Source organism: Corapipo altera, unplaced genomic scaffold, assembly GCF_003945725.1.
Source record: "Corapipo altera isolate COAL_440 unplaced genomic scaffold, ASM394572v1 112, whole genome shotgun sequence".
Lineage (NCBI taxonomy): Eukaryota > Metazoa > Chordata > Aves > Passeriformes > Pipridae > Corapipo > Corapipo altera.
Window position 1 is genome coordinate 4,984,439 of NW_020884899.1, and position 20,655 is coordinate 5,005,093.

Sequence of the window (20,655 nt, forward strand, 5' to 3'; positions counted from 1 at the left end):
CCCCGCCGCTGAGCGGGAGCAGAGGCAGCAGGAGCAGGAGGAGGAGGAGAAGAAGCCGCCGCGATGAGGAAGGGCCGCTCTCGGGGGGACAAAGCGGCGCCGCCGCCGCCGCCGGCGCGGAGGGAGCCCGGTCGGGCGGTGTCCGGCAGCGCGGCGGAGCGCAGAGCCGCCCTGCTGGGGGGCGGCGGCAGGAAGGAGCCGGAGGACTCCCGGGCCGCGGGGGCGCCGGAGCGGGTAAAGCCGGGACGCGGGGCGGGGGTCGCGTTGTTATGGAGACGCGCCCCGCGTGGCGGGGCCGCTGTCCCGGGCCGGGCCGGGATCCCGGAGCGGGGAGCGGGGGCGGGAGCGGCGGCGGCGCTCGGTGCGGCGGCATCCCCCGGGAATCCTCGCCCGCCGCTCCCGCAGGTTGGTGCCCCCGGAGCAGGGAGGGGTGGCGGCGGTGCCGTGCCGGTGCTGCCGGCGGTGCGGGAGCCGCGGTGCGCCCGTGAAGGAGCGAGGGAGGATGCGGTGAAATCGAGCCTCTCTTACGTGCTTGCTGGTGTTAGCAATTACAGAATACATCTTTCTAGTAACCCTCCGTAGGTCACTCCTAGTCGCGACGATAATTATGATGCGTTTCCCAGCGTTTTTTAGGTCTCAGTTCCAGAAGTGGTTTATTTAGGAACCCTACCATACCTTTGCAGGTACTTGAAAATGCGAAGGCTTGTTACATGTGAGAGGGTGTAAATTCAATGTATCCTCTTTTCTGTTTCATCCCCCCAAAAAATAGGATCCACTGATTGCTGCTTAGGGTTTCTGGGTGTGAGATACTGAAGACATCCTAACCCAAAGTTTAGGATCGTTAACACTTTGTTTTGGTGTGTTTTGATATTCCTAGTTTTAGGAGTGAGAAGAATGACACTTAGCAGTTTAAAAATGTAGGTGATAATTAATGCTATTTTTTTTTTTATTTGAGGAGTAGGAGGAAGTGTCACAAGTAAGAAGATTCCCAGGATTCAGTAATTCATTGCTTTGTTTTGCCGTATTTTGGGCAAAAGCGAAAAACTAGGTTCTTTGTCAAAAAAGGTGTCTTAAATTTACGTTGTTGCCCAGGTTCATGCTATTTTAAAAATAATTTCTTAGTTTGTTTTTTTTTTAGGAAAACTGCATTACATTGCCTTCAATTGTAGGAGATTTGTATTTTGTCTTTGAGTAGTATTTCTCTTGGATATCTCTTGAATATATATTTCTCAGACTGGGCCCTGGAAGAAGAGAACTCTCTTATTTTATTCTCTAGTGCCTCGTTAATCCAGGTGGTTGATAGATAGATGCTGCTCATTTTAATGTTTATCCCTTCCTGGAGCAATTAAAGAATGCTAAGATCCTTTTTCAGGAAAAAGAAAATAGCCCTGAAATCAGAAGAGGTGACTTAGTACCTTCCCAGCTGTCCATTAAAGGAAGAAATCTGTAGAGTTATTGCTAAATGCAATGACAAGGTGTTTGTTGTACTGTTGTGCTGTTTTGAGGTGTTGTTTGTGGCGTTGATGTGGAAATTGAAGGAAATTATTTCCATTCTTGGTAGTTGTGAACTGAACTTTTACAAATCAGGCACACAGAACGTGCCACCTATTTTGCAGTCTACTGAACACTTGGGAAGCTTCACCAGAACAACATCAACACTACAAACCTGGGAAGGCTTCGAATTCAGAAATGCTGGTTTTTGAGATGCACAAGGCTTTTTAATGGGACATAGTGCCAGTTTGGTTTTAGCTTGGGTGCCTTGACTAGGACCTGATGTGACTTGCAGGAGCAAATCTTTCCATGCTGGCAGGTATTTGGTGTGATGGAGTCTTTGAGGAGTTTTTCAGCTAAAGTTAAGAAGACTTCTACCCATCCTGTCTGAGATGCCCTCCAGCCTTTAAGGAGAACCCCTCATCCCCTCTCCCCTTTTGTCTTTAATTTGATGTTTTGTAAATGTGGCAAACAACTGGAAATAAATGGATATGTTGGACAAATGTAATAAAAGGGACAAACTCACAGTGTTTCTGTCTTTAATATCAACAATACAGTATTTCTTTAAACATCCATTGGTGATAGTGTGGATGTGGTAAAAAGGGCCTTCTGAGATGCAGAAGGCAGCATGATACTCCATTTCCACTGATCCAGCTTGTAGCTTGACAAGTATTTCCTTTGGGGCCACTTCTGATTTAAGTAGCCCAGTTGTTTCCAAGCCTATAACATGCCCTCAGCTGTGCCAGTGCAACAGTGTGCACAGCTGCAGGGAACGTTCAGAATTAAATTCACATTTCTTTGTTTGCTGTACAAAGTTTGTGGTTGGGAGAGGCTAAGCTACTCTAGTGTTGAAGAAAAAAAAAGTCCTTATCAAACTGTGTGACTGCAACAGTTAATCATGGTACTGACCTTTAGGCCTTCAGAAATCTGGTCCTTTGCTGTGCTTTGCTTATAGTTCCGACGTACATACGATTAATGTTTTCACTTTTTTATGAGTTACATAAGAATGTAAAAATTACTGTACTTGGTCACATTAAAGATCCCTCTCACCCAGTATCCTGCCTCTCCCAGCTGCCAAAAGCAGATGCTTGGAGAAGAGTATAGTGTGTATTGAGGAAATGCCTCTCCCAGCCTCCAGTAATTTGTGGCTCACAGGTTTCCGGAACTGGAGGTGATATTTGTTTTTAGAGCCCCCAGTGTGTTTTTTCTTCTGTGAATTTGTCCAATCAGTATTTGAAGCCGTGTATGCTTGTAGCATCCACAACATCCTGTGGCCGAGTTGCAAGGCTCAAACACATTTTGTGTGGAAAAGACACTTATTTTTGTTTGTTTTTAAACTTTCTGCCTGCTTGGTTTCATGCCTTGTTTGTTATTTCTTATATTGGAAGAGGCAGTGAAAAAGAGAATCCATGTTATTCTGCATGGCTTGTGGGTCGATGATTTTTTCTTTCATTTACCATCCCTTGTTTGTGGCTTTTCCAGGGGTGTTTTAGAAAGAAGTGGTTCTATTCCTTTCACTGCCCTTGCTGTGTTATTTGCATCTCCTGCTAATGTGTTCCCGATTGGAGACAGTGGTGCAGGAATTGGAGGAACAGGGCTGAGTTACAATAAACAGGACTGGCTACAGTATTTCAGTGAATGCCACCCTGTAAACTTCTGCAGTATATGGGGTTTTGTTCTTTAATCTTCTGCCTGCTTTTTCTTGGTGGTCGTTAAGCAGTGAGTTGGCACTTCTGTGGAACTATGATAATTCCACAGTCACTCTTAAGAGGTAATAACTAGTTCAGAATCTGTCATTGTCTATGTAAATTTAGATTTTTTTTTTAATACTGTTCTTCACTTTATATTTATCTACATTTAATCTTATCTGATACTTTACAGCCCACTTGAGCAGTATCATTAAGGTCTTCTTCAGATCTTTGGCCATCGCTTTTGCAACCTTGAATAACTTTAAGCATTGTCAGCAAACTCTGTCACAAACTCTGTTAAGCCTCGTTGCTAGATTTTGCTTTAAAACATGCAAGGTGTTGATCCCCAGAAAAGATCCTTGTGGGGCCCCACTGGTGATCCTTCTTTTTTTGGGGAAAAAGACCCGTCGTTCCAACTTATTTCCTGTTAATCAGTTATTAATTCATGGTTGAATTGTCCTTCTTACCTTGTGACAGTTCAGTTTCATTGAGCGACGGCGTCTTTGTCAAACACAGCCCACTTGGATTTCTGCAAAAGATCAGCTTAATCATCAAATGTTTGCTGACTACATTGAAGGAGAAAAATGGGAAGTTGAGGTGAAAGTGGTCGTTTCTTATGAATGTCAGCCACCCTCATCCAGGGACATATTTCAGGCATTAGGTTGTTTCCACTTCATGCTTGCATAATTAGTTTGAGACATTGTGATATTTATAGTGAAAGACCTCACATGGATCATAGCCAGTATTTGTCAGGTGTGCTTTTATTTACATTTTTGTACTTCAGGTGGAAGACAAAGTTCTCATAGAAAGGAGTCTTCACTTTCTAGAAGAGGTGACTGTAGGGGGTTATGATGGAAGTATACATGGTTATGGTAGGTGTAGAGGGGGTAGGTAGAGGAAGCAGTTGCTGTTTGCTACTATCAAGCGAGGGCTCGGGCTTTAAATGAGATAGATCTTCATGCAAAAGGCAGTGCGTGTATTTTTAATTTTTTTCCCCCCAAAGGATGTAATAGATGCAAAAATCATTCAGAGGAGGTGATTAGGAGCGAAGATAATTAAATAGGCAGATGGAATCCACCTGAGGAAAACACCTGAGATTAACTACCAATTAGGAGAATACTGGCATTGGGCAAATGCCTGATGTTTCCCTTTCTTTGTCTGTAGGGAATGTCTTTGCTATTTTTACAAGGTTTTTCTACATGAAGAGTGGGTGTTAACCTGTCCCTAACAAATCTAAATCCTATCTTCTTCTGAGAGCAGGGGGAGAATAAACAGATAGAAGGAGAGCTGAAGTATAGTGACAGGTCTAGGGGGATGAAGGTTGAGAATCAAAAGAGTAAAAATAGAGAATATTGAGCACTGAGTATCCCTGAATGGCATTTCCTGCTCTAAAGGCATGCAGGGAGCTGGTCAGTGGTACCCAGGGGTACCTTGCTCAGGGATGTGACAAGGTGAGGGAACAGAAACAGACCTCGTGCTTGTCAGCATTTTCCCCTCACTTCCTGCGGCTTCCAGCTCCTCTTGCTGTGGATGGCCAGGAAAGGATTTATGAGTAAATTCCATGACTTTGTGGTTTTGTTGGTTAATAAGAGGTGAAGGGGGAAACAGTAGCAGAATCTCAACAAGCAGTCCAAGGGGCTGGTAGAGGGACTGCAAGTTGTAGAGGGAGGATTTTGGGCTGGATGGACCATTTGTCATATATAAAATTTAATTCAACTGCTGCTGCTTAAGAGCTGGACTGAAACATTGCCAAACCTGGAGGCTCCCCTGCTGCATTTCTGTTTGTTGTATGGGAAATGCTCAGCTGATGCCAACAGAGTATCTCCAGTTGTAAATTTTGATGTGCCTGAAGAAGGGAGATCTTTTATGTTCCCCAAACAGTACATTTAGTAATTTCTGCACTGGATAGAAAGTGTTTCCTGAGCTTTGAACAAGGTAACTCACTAACTAACAACCAAATCATTTAACAATTACAGTCCCTTGGAACTGTAGTGCTACAAATTTTGTGAGAGTAGCAAAAGTATTCCTTTTTCTCCACCTGACTTTGAAACTTTGTAGATATTCAGGTCCCCAAACCAAAATGGGTTGCTGAGGTTATGCAGTGTGATTTCCCCACGTGTGCCGTTTGTGGAGCTTTCGTGAAAAATAAATTAAAACATCTCTCTTAGAAATTGATCTTATCTTAGCCTTAGATCGTGGTGTGTCTGTCACCTCTTCTGAAAGCTCTGCCAATGTTTAATTATTCCCGCAGTTAGAAAACTAAACGACATCTTATTTCAACACGTGTTTTGTCTAATGTCCAACTTTCAGCTGTGAAATATGCCTGTGCTAGCACAGGCAGTAAAAATTCTCTACTATCTGATCTCTTTTCCATGTAGAAGTATTTGAAATGTAAAAGCAAGCTTTGCTTGGAACAGAAGACACGGAGTCCTTTTGCTTCTAGAACTTTGTGCTTCCCCCCCCCCCCCCCCCCCCCGATTCCTCTTGGAGCGTGTGCCAAAAATAGGTAGTTTTCTGGCAGCAATCTGGAATAGTGTGATCACAGACAGGGTTGCTTCTACACTACTGTTTGGTACTTGTCTTCTTACAATTTTGGGGATTGCATTACCACGCTTGGGTGTGTCATCTAAGAGAGGGTTTTGTAACATTATGCATATGTGGATATTTCTACTCCATACGAATGATGCAAATTGGTCCAAAAGTACTTACAAGCAATGGGTTAGAAAGCTTATTCCACCTTTCAAGTTGCCATTATATTTTGATTTTTTTTTTAATTTTTTTTTTTTTTTTTAAATTCTTGGAAGGAATAGCAAAGGATCTTTTCCACTGACTTCTCACCCTGTTCCCTTTCTTTTTCTGGAAAACAGTCAGTGACCAACAGGGAGAAACTGGCCAAACCCCAGAGTGCTACTCAGATTTATTTTGTCTCCACAGCTGCAAAGAAGCTGTTCCTATGCTTTCCTTGCTGCGTGGCAAGCCTGGAAACTGAAGAGATCTTTCTTTTTTCCTAATCAGAACTTCTGGGCTTCAAGTATAATAAGCATTTTCTCTTTTTTCTCTTCTCTCCAGGTGCCATCAGTGCTAGTAAAGACAGTACCACTGGTGTGATGAGCCCTGTGTGTAGACTGCAGAACAGTTTGGTGGTCTTTGGTTATTTCTACTGTGAGTCTTCCCTTTTGTTTGATAGGTGAAGAAGAAAGGTTTTGTATTTCAGTGGGCACTTTGCATCTGAGTTTTCTCTACAACTCTGTCTCTCAGGTTGCTGAACAGAGCTGTGTTGCAGCTACTCAGCCATGGACCCTGAGTCCTGCAACGCTCAAACATGTTTCTTACAACTTCATATCAAAATCTGCAAGCTGGGATGAAACTTAATCTGAAGGAGATAGAAGTTTATTTTCAAAATATAAGTAAATAAACAGAATCAAATAGGCTTATTTCTAGTAATGCAGATCACATTTGCAATCAAGTGTAGGTTTTACTGTTCACAGTTACAGATTCCATAAAAGCAAGTATAGATTAATCATAGCCAAATACATTCTGTAAACATCATTGCCCCTTCTTATCAAGGGAGGGATGGAGTGCTGCTGAGTTCTAGAAGATCAGGAAATATCTGTTCACATAGATGCTTCTGGCTACCTGTTTTGGGACATGGCTGTTGTTGGTGAGGGCTGATTTTAGGGTAATTGTGTCCTGTGCCTGTTTTTTCAGGGGAGCTAAAGCAACATCTGACTTCTTTATTAGCCATAGTTTTGCCTCTCTGAGTCCTGATCTGGCAGCAATGGCTCCTGGCAATCTGTTTCTCTGAGTTCACTTGTTTGTTCGTGCTAATGTTGAGAAGTGTGGGGGACTGAAAAAGTGACTGAGGGAAAGAGTCATCTAAAAGCAGGCGAAGGGGAATAGAGTCAAGTGATCAATTCTGCAATGTGCTTATTAGATAATAACAGAATTGAGCCAAAAGATTAATCTAGAAGCAGACAAAAGGGACATAGAGTCAAGTGACTGATTCTGTAATGGGCTTGTTAGATAAGAGCGAAGTGGCACCAAAAGGCTGATGGCACTTCTCTGGCCTGATAGAATAGAAACATCTCTTTAAGTTGAATATTAATGGACAAAACTCTTTTGTGTAAATCAATAAGTAGGTAGGCATTGCATCAGCAGCTTAGATGATTCAGTTTGCCCATGTGAGATTTCGATTTCCCGTCACAAGTGAAGAGTAAGAGCAAATATTTTGTATTAGTCACATAAATTTCATATCTTAGATGTTAGAATAGCTAAGCAGGCAGTGGAGAGACACAGTGCACTGCATTTCTTGTCCAGAAGCAGTATAGAAGTGAAAGAGCCAAGAGAAGTCTTCTGTCAGCTTTGGTGCTTGTAAGAAGTGCAGCGGATTATTGTAGATATGATAACAGGCATTTATTTAAAATAAAAGTTTTTTTTTTTTTAAAGTCTTCTTTAATTTTTATTCATGGAAACTGAGTAGCTGAAGCTAAGGAAGCAAGTGAAGGCCACCAGGTTAGTGAACTATTTGAGACTAAAACAAAATGCTTCATCACTCAGCAAGACTTTGTTCCTCAAAAACCACGGCAGATAAATGGACAGGTCATATAGTCTCAATGATTTCATTTCCACATCAAATAATGATGTGCTGTGGTCAGTGTATTTTTGTAGTGCTGTAGTACTATTTGAAGCCTGGTGAAAATGCTGCTCTTTGGAGGAAGAAGCTGAGTCCATGGACACTCCAAAAACTCCTACCTTTTTACACCTGTTTCAGGTGAGGAAAATGCACCTATTTTTTTTTTTTGGTATCATGGTAGATGTCACTCTTGGACATAGGAAATCGATGCTCTGTGATATCTCACTGTAGTAGAAAGGTCTGAAGGCTTTGTTTGGTGTGTAATTAAGTACCTCTGTCTTTGAAATCAGCCTTAAAAAGGCTTTTTTTTTTTTTTTACTTGTTCTTCCTCTAAGGTGTGTTTATTGTGAGTCACTTACAGCTTAGGTCCCACAAACCCTAAACCTAGCAATCTATCAGAAATTATTTTCAAATGTTCTATTATAAATACACATTACAGTGCAGCGAGGAAAGAGGATTCAAGGCTGAAAACCCATCAATGATTTGAAAATGTAGCTGTCTGGCTTGTCCTTTTTTTGCTATTTGAAATTGCTCTGGTGTTAATGGCAGTCCATGATGTACATGGAAAATAGGACGGTGCTGTGTTTCTTTCCAGGAAAAAAATCATATCTTTGCTGTTGGAACTCCATCGTAAATATTTTCACTTTCTGTTGTACATATAGTAAATACTTTAACAATAAAAAATGTTCCAAAACCTTTTGGTTGGTCTGGATTTTCATGAATGCAAGACAGCACTTCAAAACATTCCATCTACTTTTTTAAATTTCCTGAAGCAGGTGGCACTGCTGAGGTTGGACTGTGGGGAGTGTAGGAATAGGAATTTTTGAAATATAATTTCTGATTCAGTTTCAGTCCACACATGTTTTTTTTTTTGTGTGTATAGGAAGATTTTCTCTAGTGTTTTTTGTTACATGGTATGACAAGCAGTCCACCATAAACATTTTCAACAGTATTGGAGCCAAAATAAGTTATTTAACTAATTAATTGAGTGACACTTGGATAATTTTTTTCTTGGCCTTTAGTGCATCATACTGTATTATGAAACTCTTGTTGTAGGTGCTTGACAATTCTGCTAATAGTAAAAATACTCAACAATAGTCAGAATAAGAAGCAGTTCAGAGCACTTCTGGAGTGCAGATTCCATTAACTGCACATTGTGCAAACACCCATCAATCCATTCAAGGCAGATTTCCAGTAAAGTTTTTGCTTGTAAGAGGCTCATTCTGCTAACCCTAACTTCTTGCAGTGACTGTGAGCTGTCTTGTGGAAATAAGCTCAGTGTACACTGTGTGCATTTATCACTTGGATATGTTAGCTGCTGGCACAACAGGATTGAAAAACAAGTAGCAGGTTCTGTAGGTCCTGCCATCCCTGTTGATTTTTCCCTTATTGGATTTGATGGAAGAGTTCACAGACCAGATTGTCTTTCATGACAGAAGAGGAAGTACAGAAAGGTTACAATGATAAACAAGCACTGGCCTCAAGCAAAGGGAAAGCAGTTTTGCTGAAGACTAAATTATGGGTGCAGTTAAACTCAAATTCGAGGCACTTTCCTGTGTTTTTTTAATCCAAGCAAACAAAAACTAAGTGCAAAAGGTACATCCACTGAGGAGTGAGGGGAATTCAGTGCTGTCTGTTGGATAAAAACTTGAGAAAACACTGTAGCTGCGTTTCAGGAAGCTTGAAGACTTTTATGAAACGTAGTATTTGTCAGATTGATTAACTGGTGCTCAAGCATGTTCTCCTTTTATCCTTTGAAAATACAGCTGTCATGTTTTGAGCTCAACAAGAATGATTTAAAAAAACTAGTTCTCTAATATATTGGTTTTCCAATATGCCTTTCTGGTACTTTGTGTAATCAGAACTTGCTGCTGCTGCTTATGCATGCTGCCTTCATCATTCTCAGGGTCATACACACGCAGAAGGACTGCACAAACACCTGAATTAGACTCTACAAATGGTTTAAGTGTGGTCCTGTGTTTCTAGGAGGACTGTCTTCCTGTGCATGTTGATTTCTTTTAGCAGGGCCTGTTGGGATAGGACAAAGGGAAATGGTTTTAAACTGAAGGATGGTTGATTTAATTAGATATAAGACAGAAATTTTTTACTGTGAGGGTGGTGACATGCTGGAACAGGCTCAGAGAGGTGGTGGATGCCCCATCCCTGGAATTGTTCAAGGTCATGTTGGATGGGGCTCTGAGCAACCTGATTTAGTTAAAAATGTTCCTGCCCATGGCAGGGGGGTTGGATGAGGTGACCTTAAAGGTCCCTTCCAACCCAAACCATTCTATGATTCTATTATTTCAAGTTATTCCAGGTATTAAACTTGAGGTTTGCTTCTCTTTGCGTTGAAGAGCATACAGCTCACAATCATCAAATTGCATTTCTCTGCACTCTTTCTTAAAGTACAATTTGTCATTACAAAGCAAGTACACAAATGGACAAAACTGCATAGATACCTTTGTCCTTCATGGGGCTTTCAGAGAATCCAACTTCACTGATGCAAGCAAAGTGTTAAACTCTAGGAAAGGCAAAACTGGAAAAGAGTGTGTAATGGAGATTTGTGGTGCTACTTAGGGGAAAAATGCAGTGGTAGGTAGTGAAATAATTTCATGTCTTGCCTTGTTTTTTTTGATGTTTGTTCTGTTAATCTGGTAGTTGCATGTCCTCTGTTCAGTGAGGGCTAGGAGCAGTTCTTCTTATGATTTTATCTTTTGTCCAGTTTTATTGTAAAGAAACTTTTGTAGTGCCCCAGAGCAAGGCAATGTCATCTCAAAAATGGAATAACTAGTAAGTCTAGTAATTGAAGCAGGTTTATTAGTCACTAAAATCACACCATTCAATCTTTAGTGTATTTACAAGCACTTTATTATCATAAAAATAACATTTCAAGATGGAGCCTTAGAAAAGACCTTTAAAAGGAAACGAGGTGGTCAGAACTGATGTCAAGTGTTCTGGACAGCACCAGGAGACCAGAGAACAAATGAATAAATTATAATCACTGTTTTAGAGAAAGCTTATAAATGAGTCATGGTTACTGCAGTGACTGTAGGCATTTAGATGTCTAAACATTCAGGCATAGATGGATGCAGTGACACGTTAGTAGTAACTCTCTCTTTTATTAATTGACTTAAATTGGACCTGTGCAATGTGAAGATGGCAAAAATACATGGTGCCTGAAAGTTGAATTATGTATTTCAGTGAGTTACTTGTATTTTCTTTGACATTTGCATTTACCCCCAGTTTTAGGACAGAGGAGGATCTGTTTTCAGTGTTGATTTGCCAATTTAGCAGACACTTGAGCAGAAGTGTCTGCTGACTCCAGTCTTTCAGTTTGAGCTCAAGGCACGGTGGTGTTCATAAACCCAACAGTTGGGCATTGTTTTTGTTCTCAGGCACGAGGGAAGAAATACATGTCTTGTCCTTGAAAAAAATTTGGCTTTTGTTTCTTTGTGATGGAATTGTATTATGCTGCTTGGTGCGGAGAAGGTTTTGTGCCAGATTGTAGAGTCTCTATTTCTTTGTGCAGCCACTGATAAGAATTGTGAATTAGTTTATCTTTGCTGTTTAATGGGATTTCTGTTAAGAAAAGCTAAGGACTGAGCAGTTGTTGAATTTCCAAAGATTGACTTAATTTTATGGAGCTCTAAAACCATTGGTAGTTTTATTTACAGTTTTATAATAAAATGATAATTTTTTTTTTCTGTTCCATGTATGCAGATCTGCTATTGAGTTTGAGTGAGAACTTGTTCTCAGGGAAAATTTGTTCACATAAGTGCTTCTTATTTTTTACTCTGGATCGATCTGCTTTTCTCATTTGTGGTAGGAAGCGAGAAGGTTGCAAATGGTTCATGGAAACAAAAATATTGATGCCACAGGATTGGAACTTTCACTCTCACAAATAAAATAAAGTAATTTTTTTTTTTTTTTTATACTGCAAATGAAGGCCTTTCACTACTACTACTATTCAGGTCATAGCTGTGATACATAAAAGCATCCTGGGCAAAAAAATTAGTGTGGATGAAGTGGATCCCTGTAGTGCTTTTTGGTTTCATACTTTGTGAAGTGAGTGCAGTTCGAGTGAGCTTTAAAAATCACAATTGAGTCCTAAAATTGTATTATGTGTCGGAAAGTAGTCATTGAATGTCGAATTAGAAAAGCCCCTTGAAGTCACCTGAGTAGTTCTTCACCAGAGTGGAGTTACCTTTTTCTTTGTAGGCAGCTTGACTTGAAACAAAGCCTTGAAAAGCAGCTGGGCACGGATTTCTTTCCTCCAGCCCCATTAATCTTGTGATAGTTTTTTTTTTTTTAAGTGCTATATCTCACAGTGGACCAATAGAGACTTTTATTTGGGATTGTACTTCAAACTTAATGATTCTTAACATTTTTCTTTGGAAAGTGCTCTCTTCAAAACAAGATTAGAACTCTGCATTACTAGGAAATAAGTAATTTTTATACAGTATGCAAATTTTAATACACTGTTATTCTTCACTTGCCAAAGTTGTATTTTCAACTTTTTCAGTATTTTAGTTTTAAATATATTTTATTTGTGCCTTAGACATAGAAAATTCTATCTTGTTTTGGGTTGAGAGTCAAATGGTAATGCAGATAACTTCTCATTTTTTTGAAATTTGACTGGGAGATTCTGGTCTATAATGCATAAAATCAGGTGAAACTCTCTTCCACGTCTATTGCTATGAAGCAATTGTTTGTTTATATAAATTGAATGAACTATTAACTTATCACTAGGTCTTGTTCACTTCCTCCCTAGAAAAAAAAAACGGAGGGAGTTTACATTCCTAATGAAAATTACTTGATTGTAACTTTGTTTATGGGCATTAAACAGAATTTACACAGGTTTAAGTAGGTATTTTATGTTGTTTTGCTCTTTCTCTGTGAATGAGACAGTGAGACCATGTTTGTAATGTACACAAAAATGAATATGTTTGGAGATCTGAGAGCTCACTCATTGGAAAAAAAAAAAAAAGAAGCATCAGTATTGCAGGGAATCAAGGTGCCCTGCAGAATGCTCTGGTAATTCTTTTTATAACCAATATGAAATCAGAGGTCTCTTTGCCTGCACAGCTTAAAATACAGCTGTTTCTGCTCCTTGCCTGGTTCCATAAGCAGTTCCCATTCTAGTCTGTGTCACAGCATAATTGTAATAAAAGCTGTTAAATTCAGTGTTTTCTGTGTAATGAATATCTCCATAAATCTTTAGGAAAATCACAAATGAGAAAAGTTTTGGTTTGCTGCTGCTGTGGACTGTGGTCTTTAGCAAATCTAAACATCCACCTCTATTTAACTGCGTAAAGCCTAACAGACAAGAATAGAGAAGATAAATGAGTGTTTGATAATGCACAGGGTGCTCAAGAGAACTTGCAGTAATAGTAGTCAGTGGTGTTAGGAATATTACATGCTTGGCACATCTTCTGAGTTTATTGAAAGAAAATCTTCAAAGAGAAGGTGTTACTGATGTCTTATAAACCCAAATTTTATTACAAATCGCATTTTTTGGGGGGTCATATTTCTTTTAATCCTTGCAGCTGATGAGTAAGAGTGGTGAAATATAGAGTTGTTCCTGTTTTGTTTTATCTGGCCAGAAGTTAATTTCCCTGCTCTATACATCCTTTTAATGTTTGCAATACTCGTGGTAGAAGACCAGTGATAAAGGAATGATGTGGCCTTTAATGTGCAGTGTCTTTGTTCAGACTGGTTTTGTTGTCAGTGCAACTACTGAGCAACGTGTGGGGTTTTGAGTCTTGATATATTGATAGTGGTTTCTTTGAGCTTCTGAGAAATTTTGATACAGACTTTAGAGGCTCTGTTGCTCTTTCTTCTCTTGATAAAATTCTCTTGATAAATGCTTTAGGCATTTACAAGCTGAATTCAAGAATTACTCTGCCCTTTTGTCTGTTTAGGGAGATCCTGAAGCAAGATCGAATACTTTGTTTAAGCCATTGTGGTGTTGTGTTTTCATATAAGGACCAAACATTCAAGCTGATATCATTTAGTCATCAATTACCTTGTCTTTTAGACTGTGGTTCCATTAGGAATAAAATGATTCTGCATCTCAATGGCCCTCAGAAAGGGGCTAATAAGTACACAGTTGTAAATATTTACTTTTTCTTTCTAACAAGCTTTTAAATGTGTTCCTGCAGCTGGGACACTTAGCAACAAAGTTAACAACACCGACTTCCCTAGTGAAACATTAAATCTTCTCAGTCATTAGTTCCAATCAAACATTCCTTGGAGTTGTTTCCTGAAGAGCTGTGATGTAAAAAAAAAAAAAGAATATTCTCATTGGAAGAACAAGATAATGAGGGTGTATCAAATAGTATAGGCTTCTGATATTGGAAGGAAACATTCCTTTTTTTCTTGTTTGTTTGCTTTTAACTGTGGGATTTTTTTTTTATACAGAAAATTTTAAACTTGTAACTTTTCTGTCACCTGTGTTATAACCTCAGGTGAGTGCACAGAGGTATTCAGAATGGTAAATATGTGCATGATGTGCTGAAAACCATCACTGTGGCCAATCACACTTGGCTTTGCAGTCATTTTGGAAACTTAATATTGACACTAAGTTAAGTTTATATATTCACCTTTGTAGCAACGTTGGGATTTATTGCAAAGTTCTTCAAATAAGTCTACTGAAGAGAAAAATACTGTAGAACTCTTCTGTCTTTAAAAATGATGACACTTCTGTATAATGTAACACAGCCTGTAAAGCTTTTCTCTCTTGTTGGTGTCATAAACTAATATATTCTAGCCCCTAAGAGGCTGTGTTGATTTAATGTAATTTTCCTTGATTCTGCTGTCTCTGACATTTTTTTAGGGTGCTGCTGGCAAGTACACGAGTCAAGCAGAAACAGTTAAAAAGAGTCTTAGTTGCAAATACTTATTTAGCCTACAATTTTGGTCACATTGGGGCTCACCTCAACTTCCTGGTGAACTGCTGGCCCTCTTCCCTAACTATGTAATGTCCAGACTAGAAAGTTAAAGCAAATTTCAGTGCTAAACATTATAAACATAAACACTATGATTCCATTGTGCTAATTGCAACTTATATAGGTAGATATTTGGTTTTTTATCTGTTCTCTAGGCCTTTAATTTTCTTTTTTTCAGTGTGTTTTAGAGTATATTACAGCAAGCCTAATGACAGGATCAGATTTATATTCATTGAGGGCACGAAAGATAAGGTTATATAAAGTGATGAGGAAAGGCTGAGAAGAAAAAGAATGCTTCTCAGATATGCACACAACCCTGACACAATAGGCTTTTATCTTTTAAAGGACAAACAGTACTGTGTTAAAAAATAGAAAATGCAGCTTTCAGTGTTGACTGTTTTTATTACTTTCAAAAAATTGAGAAAATATCAAGCTACCCTCAAGTTACACTGCTCATTAGTTATCTTCCTTACAAGATGGGCTAATAACAGCGGATCCTTTGCCAATTCATTGTAGTTAAATTGTCATTATTCCTTCAAACAGTTTGCTAGAATTCATTTCCAGATGACCTGAGGTTGTTATGCTCATTAGGCTTAAAAAAAAAAGATTTCTCATTTTTCTTATTAATGGATTAGTTGTTCATAGAAAACTTTTGTGTAGATTCCCCACCCCATGGCTAACAGTTTAACATGTTTTGACCTGCAGTCATGAATATTTTTTAGTCACAGCTGAGTATTTTTGGTTCTCACAGAGATCACTAGGAAGTATATATTTTTAAGTTAGTTATAACACAGTTACATGTAAGGAAGTGTCCTTTGGATGATATTGCATCTCAAATGTAGACCATAAAGACAGGGCTTGAGAAGTTTTCTCCAAACATTGATCTATTGCTGATGTATCAGTCCCACTGGGTGATATTTCACTTGGCAGTCTAAGGAAAACACATCCACACTTGCAGTATATTCACCTGCCCTTTGTAGATTAAGGACCTGTGCTGTGCTGCTCTCCTGCATCACCATTAAATGAACAATGGGGAAACAAAAGAGCCTCTGAAAACCTTTGTCATGGTATACTGTTCTTTTATTTCCTGCTTGAATTCCATGGAAGACTTTCCTTGTGCAGTGGAATGGAAAAAAGTGACTGAGAAGGTTCCCTGTAGCTGTATTTTGAAATTACCAGATCAGGAATTTAATATGGGATATTAATGTGATCTTGCACGTCAGGAGCCACGTTTGGTTTCTTGTCTTTTTGTCAGCAGCTATTGTTGCAACCTGTCTTGTTCTCCATCTAGCTGAGTGTGATAATCCCAGTGGGAGATTTCAGGCAAGAGAAACACATTCATGTGTTATTCCAGTATCACAACTATTTTAACACTTCTCCTGTTCAAGTGTGGTGAGTGACTGAGTTGAAATTTGCAGACTCTTGCTGTTCAGGAAAAGCTTTGGCCGTTTTTCTTCATATCCTGCTATTTCAAGTTACGTGAGCAAATTTTTATGCACCTTTGTAGGGACTGATAGGAATAATCTTTGCCCAGCAAACCAAGATTGTGACTCTTTTATCTTCAGCCCTAAGCTCTGCAGGATTCAGCTGGCTGCTTGAACCTGATTTTTAACTTGTGGCAAAAGCCACAAGCCCAAAGTAAATTAAGTTCTTTATCACCTTCGAAAAGAAATTAATGGAGGGAGGCTCACAGTCCTTTTCACATGGTGTGAGCAAAGTGTTTGTTTCGTGCTTACTAATGCTTTCATCCCTAAAGCTGTAAGGATTTTTCCTTTTGAAAAATGGAAGTGGAGTCCTTAAAATTATGGCAGTCCGTGCTTTGTAATCTACTCTCCAACCACTTGCTCTGGTAGTCTAATTTAGTAGTTTGAAAGCTTGTAAGCAAGATTCTATCACTGCAAAGCGTTTCTTTATTCAGCGATTTGGAATGTTGTGTAAGATTTTCGTGTTCTTTGTATGCATTGCTTTGGGGCAAGGACAAGGAAAAATCTCTTCCTCTTGTTTTTTTTTTTTTTTTTCCTTCCTTGTTTAAGCGTGGTAATGTAATCCACTGCTATTTCTATGCAATTCATCCATGAACTGCAATATCAAAGCTGGGTTTTGATGGATGAGTGAAATAAATTGCAGTCTTGTGAAAGACAACTCTATTGTTTTCAAGCTAAAACTTTCCCTCCTCATTGTTCTGCTGACACAATATGGGCACAGCTCTTAGAAAATGAAATTTTAAACTGGCTGTGATGTACTTAGCATTTTTTAAAACAGAACAGTGTCTCAGAACAGTGCCCTTTTTTTTTTCTTTTTTGATATGTATTTGAAAATTGAGTTTAACAGTATATAAACCTGCACAATGCGATTGGAGTCCCTTTCTTCAACACACTCAACACCTACTTAGTCTTCTGAATATTGCCCAAGTGTTTCATGTGCTTAACAAAAAAAGAGTTTATGAGGAAATTCCCATATGTGATATGTACCAAATCTATCTTGTGTAGAAGACAGCCTGGATTCTTTGGTGATTGTGGGAGGCTGTTACCTTTCTACTGTTCCTTTCATATCTTTATGGTACAAGGCCTGGTGGGAAGGAGTTGCCTAAGCTGGGGACAGCTGTTGAAGGAATTAATTTTGAATGGAATTCATGTTTTTGAGAAGTAGCATATGCCATTGGGTCGAGCTGAAAGGTGTGTGTAGGCAGGGTGTTGTAGCTGAGCAGAATTCGTGGTAGGAGTAGATGTGCCCTTCAGTGTTGGTGCTCCACGTGCTCCTTCATTTGGGGAACTTTTGATTATCAAATCCCCAAAACTTGTGTACTGTAACTCAAGAAGACATATTGAGAATTTGTAATTATTTTTGCCAATAAAAAGAGACTGCATAGAGGGGAAATATAGACTGCATAGGGAAGTGGGCACATTCTTTGTCTGGTAGGGGTATGTGAATGTCTATGGGTAGAGAGAGAAAGATGTAGAATACAGAAATTGCTAGTAACATGACTTAGAGTACTTTTGTTACTGACTTTAGTGCCTTTCCTTACTCTGGTGCCCCAAGTGAACGAATGTTCTTATTCAGTTGCAGTTCACTGAGGAGGATTGGTGAGATGTATATATGTGTGTGTTTGTGGGTGTGTTGAAGGGGAGGTGAATGTGCACCTGAGGGGGACAAACCAAACCAAGAAAACAAATAAAACCCCAAACCCACTAACAAATACCCCCAATACCTTGAGCAAAGAAGTCCCAGTTAGAGCACTTATCTTCAAATTAATCTTAACATTTTGACTGCTGTTGAGTATTAATACAATAAGCTTAAAATTGTTTTTGTACAGTCTTCTTGGGTGCAGATGTATCTGGGGAGTGATAGGCAGCAGCCAGGTGGGCAGATGCCATTTCTAGTGGCACCAGCTCCTCTGTAACCACCCCCTGCCCTCTTCCTCCCCCTGCCCCAACTCAGCTGAACGTGGTAGAAGAGCAGCTACAGTTGCTGCATCAGCTCAACAAGCAGGACTGTGCTTCCCCTTCCTAAAGGGATCTACGTGAAGTGGTGGAGACAAGACAATCATGGCAATGGCCTGTGCAGGTTGAGAGTGGGGAAAAAAATCTGACTTTTGTAGGGATTTATTAGAGCAGGCTGTGGGATGACCAGTGGTATCTTGTGCATTGGGCCTTTAAACATAGGTGAAGTTTCAGGGAAGTAACTGGATACTGAGGAATGCTGGGAACATTTGTTGGAATTGAAACATAAGGAGTGTGAGAGGGTAGGCTGGATGAGGTTTTTAAGTAATTTGTTTGTAACCTGGAGTGCTCATGTTTGGTTTTTTTTTTTTTTTTTTTTTTCAGTAGGATAATTTCAGACTGTCACAGGTGGGAAACACGTGCTATATTTTAGACAGTCTGGGCATTTAGGACATTCTATATTACAAGTGTGTGTATGTTTCTGTATGTTTTCGTACAGATATGTGTACATATGTAACCACCTTCTGCCATCCCAAATAGAAACAGCAAAGATTTTCTGCCCTTGTTCTCTGCAGCTTACAGAGGGGTGTTGGGGTACAGCTAATGTTGCAATTTAAAATGACTTACCTTACTCCCAAGTACAAACAGAAAGACAGGTTGCTGTCCCTTCAGCTCTCCAAATGACAGAAAAGCAGAAGTACAGGCTGCTGGAAATGAGGGAATTCAGTGCCTCTGTGGGAAAGGTCAGAGACAAATGAAAATGTGAGGCTCTTTGCTCCAAGATACGTGTGAGGAACCATAAGATTAAACCAGTTTTCAGCTCGAGCAGTTTTCTCGACCCCAGGTCACTTGTTTCTGAGCCTCTCCCCACTCTTGCACCAACACAACTGTTTGCAGCTGTGTGGTGAGCTGGGTAAGTGAAGTGACCTATTTTGTTACCCAGGTGTCTCTCTTGATCTGGTTTAGACACTGTGGCGACTGAAAGTCTGACTGTAACTAGAGGAAGAAATTGTATCTAGAGCAGCTTGGGAAAGATGCACCATTGAAGTCAATGTGGAGCAAAGCATTGCTGTCCCTCAAACAAATAACAAAGTTCTTTACTGTTATGAGGTGCCAAAAGATTTCCTGATTAGAAGGAGACAGGGTCTACGAAAGGTTGAGAATGAGTGACTCAGAGCTGAATGAGAATTCTGTTTCATATCCCAAATCTGGTGTTTTTTTCCCCATGAAAAACCACTTTATTCATCTCCCTCCCCTCCCTTCCCTTCCCCTTGAGGTTTTTAAAGTGTGTACTCCTGGTCTGGATTTGACAGTTTGAGACAGAACACTGTAGACTGAATAGATTTGAATTAATGGCTTTAGAAATAGATTTAGACTGGAATCTGCAAATTTTAATTAAAAACCTCTACTAGTTTTTGATTTAAACATGATTTAAAGCTATGTTAAATTGTGCGGTGACGTATCACGCAGGGGAAGTTTATTTTCTGCCTCAGATGAGATTTTTATGAGGATAAGCATGGCTTGAAGTGCTGTATAGCTAATGAGAGGCATTTGAAATAAAATGGAGCAGTCCATTAAGACACGTGGAATGTTTCACACTACTGCAGAGAAGGGAGAACTCGAGCAGTTCGTCTGTGTGGGCTGTAATGGAAAGTGTCACATCTTCAAATCCATGTCTGATAGCAATGCTCATAATTCTTCTTTGGGTGTGGAATGAGAGTTTGACACCTCCAGAACAATGAAATGCAGGAGGAAAGCACTGTGGTTGTGCTTCACACTGTTCTGCCTACGCTATTTTGATTGAAATTTTGCTCTGTGCTGTGAAAGGAATTCACGTGTGTGGGAGTGTTTCTGACAAATACATGTCTAATTTTGTTTGTAGTAATAACAAAGACATTGCACAAAAGGATGATCTCTATCCTAATTATTATTTAGTTATACATGTGGTCTTCGTAGAGCTGCAACTTATAATAGGAGTTTTAGGTTACAATAGACATTGCAACAGTTTCTTTATAGGTACATTACTCATAGACTAGATGGAAAAAATATTCAAGAAAATTGGAGAGAGTACTCTTTGCTTTAGCAGGAAATAGCTTTAACCAAAGCTGAGCCTGTTTTCTTGGTAGCCTTTTTTCCTACATACTGTAAGAGAAGAGAACTGCTGTAGCATAATTGCTTTTCTCTGACTATTATTAATGATATTCCTTACAGCAGTAGTGTTCAAGGACCATAGCTGACTGGGATGTTGTGAAGTGTGTTCCATGCAGATATGGGGCACAAAAGAGGGGGATTTACAATGTTAATTTTTTTTGGTTTTTTTTTGCTTTGTTGGTATGCGGGGTGGGGCTTGTTTGTTTGTGGTTTTTAAAACATTCTCCTTTATGTTTTGGAGATTGTATGTTTCAGACAAGAGATCCTGAGCTGTCATTAACAAACTTCCACTTGTTTTTCTTTCT

General features: G+C 39.5%; 1 protein-coding gene across 4 annotated transcripts in view; it reads left to right on the forward strand.

The window, feature by feature from the left end:
• Positions 1–8: 8 nt before the first annotated feature.
• The window catches only part of MAST2 (microtubule associated serine/threonine kinase 2), a 192,168-nt gene continuing 171,521 nt past the window's right edge, over positions 9–20,655 (forward strand). For all 4 annotated transcript variants that reach the window (XM_027648987.1, XM_027648977.1, XM_027648978.1 and 1 more), the window contains exon 1: positions 9–234. In XM_027648987.1, coding sequence (XP_027504788.1) covers positions 64–234 — 171 coding nt within the window. In that variant the 5' untranslated portion in view covers positions 9–63. The remainder of the gene's footprint in view (positions 235–20,655) is intronic.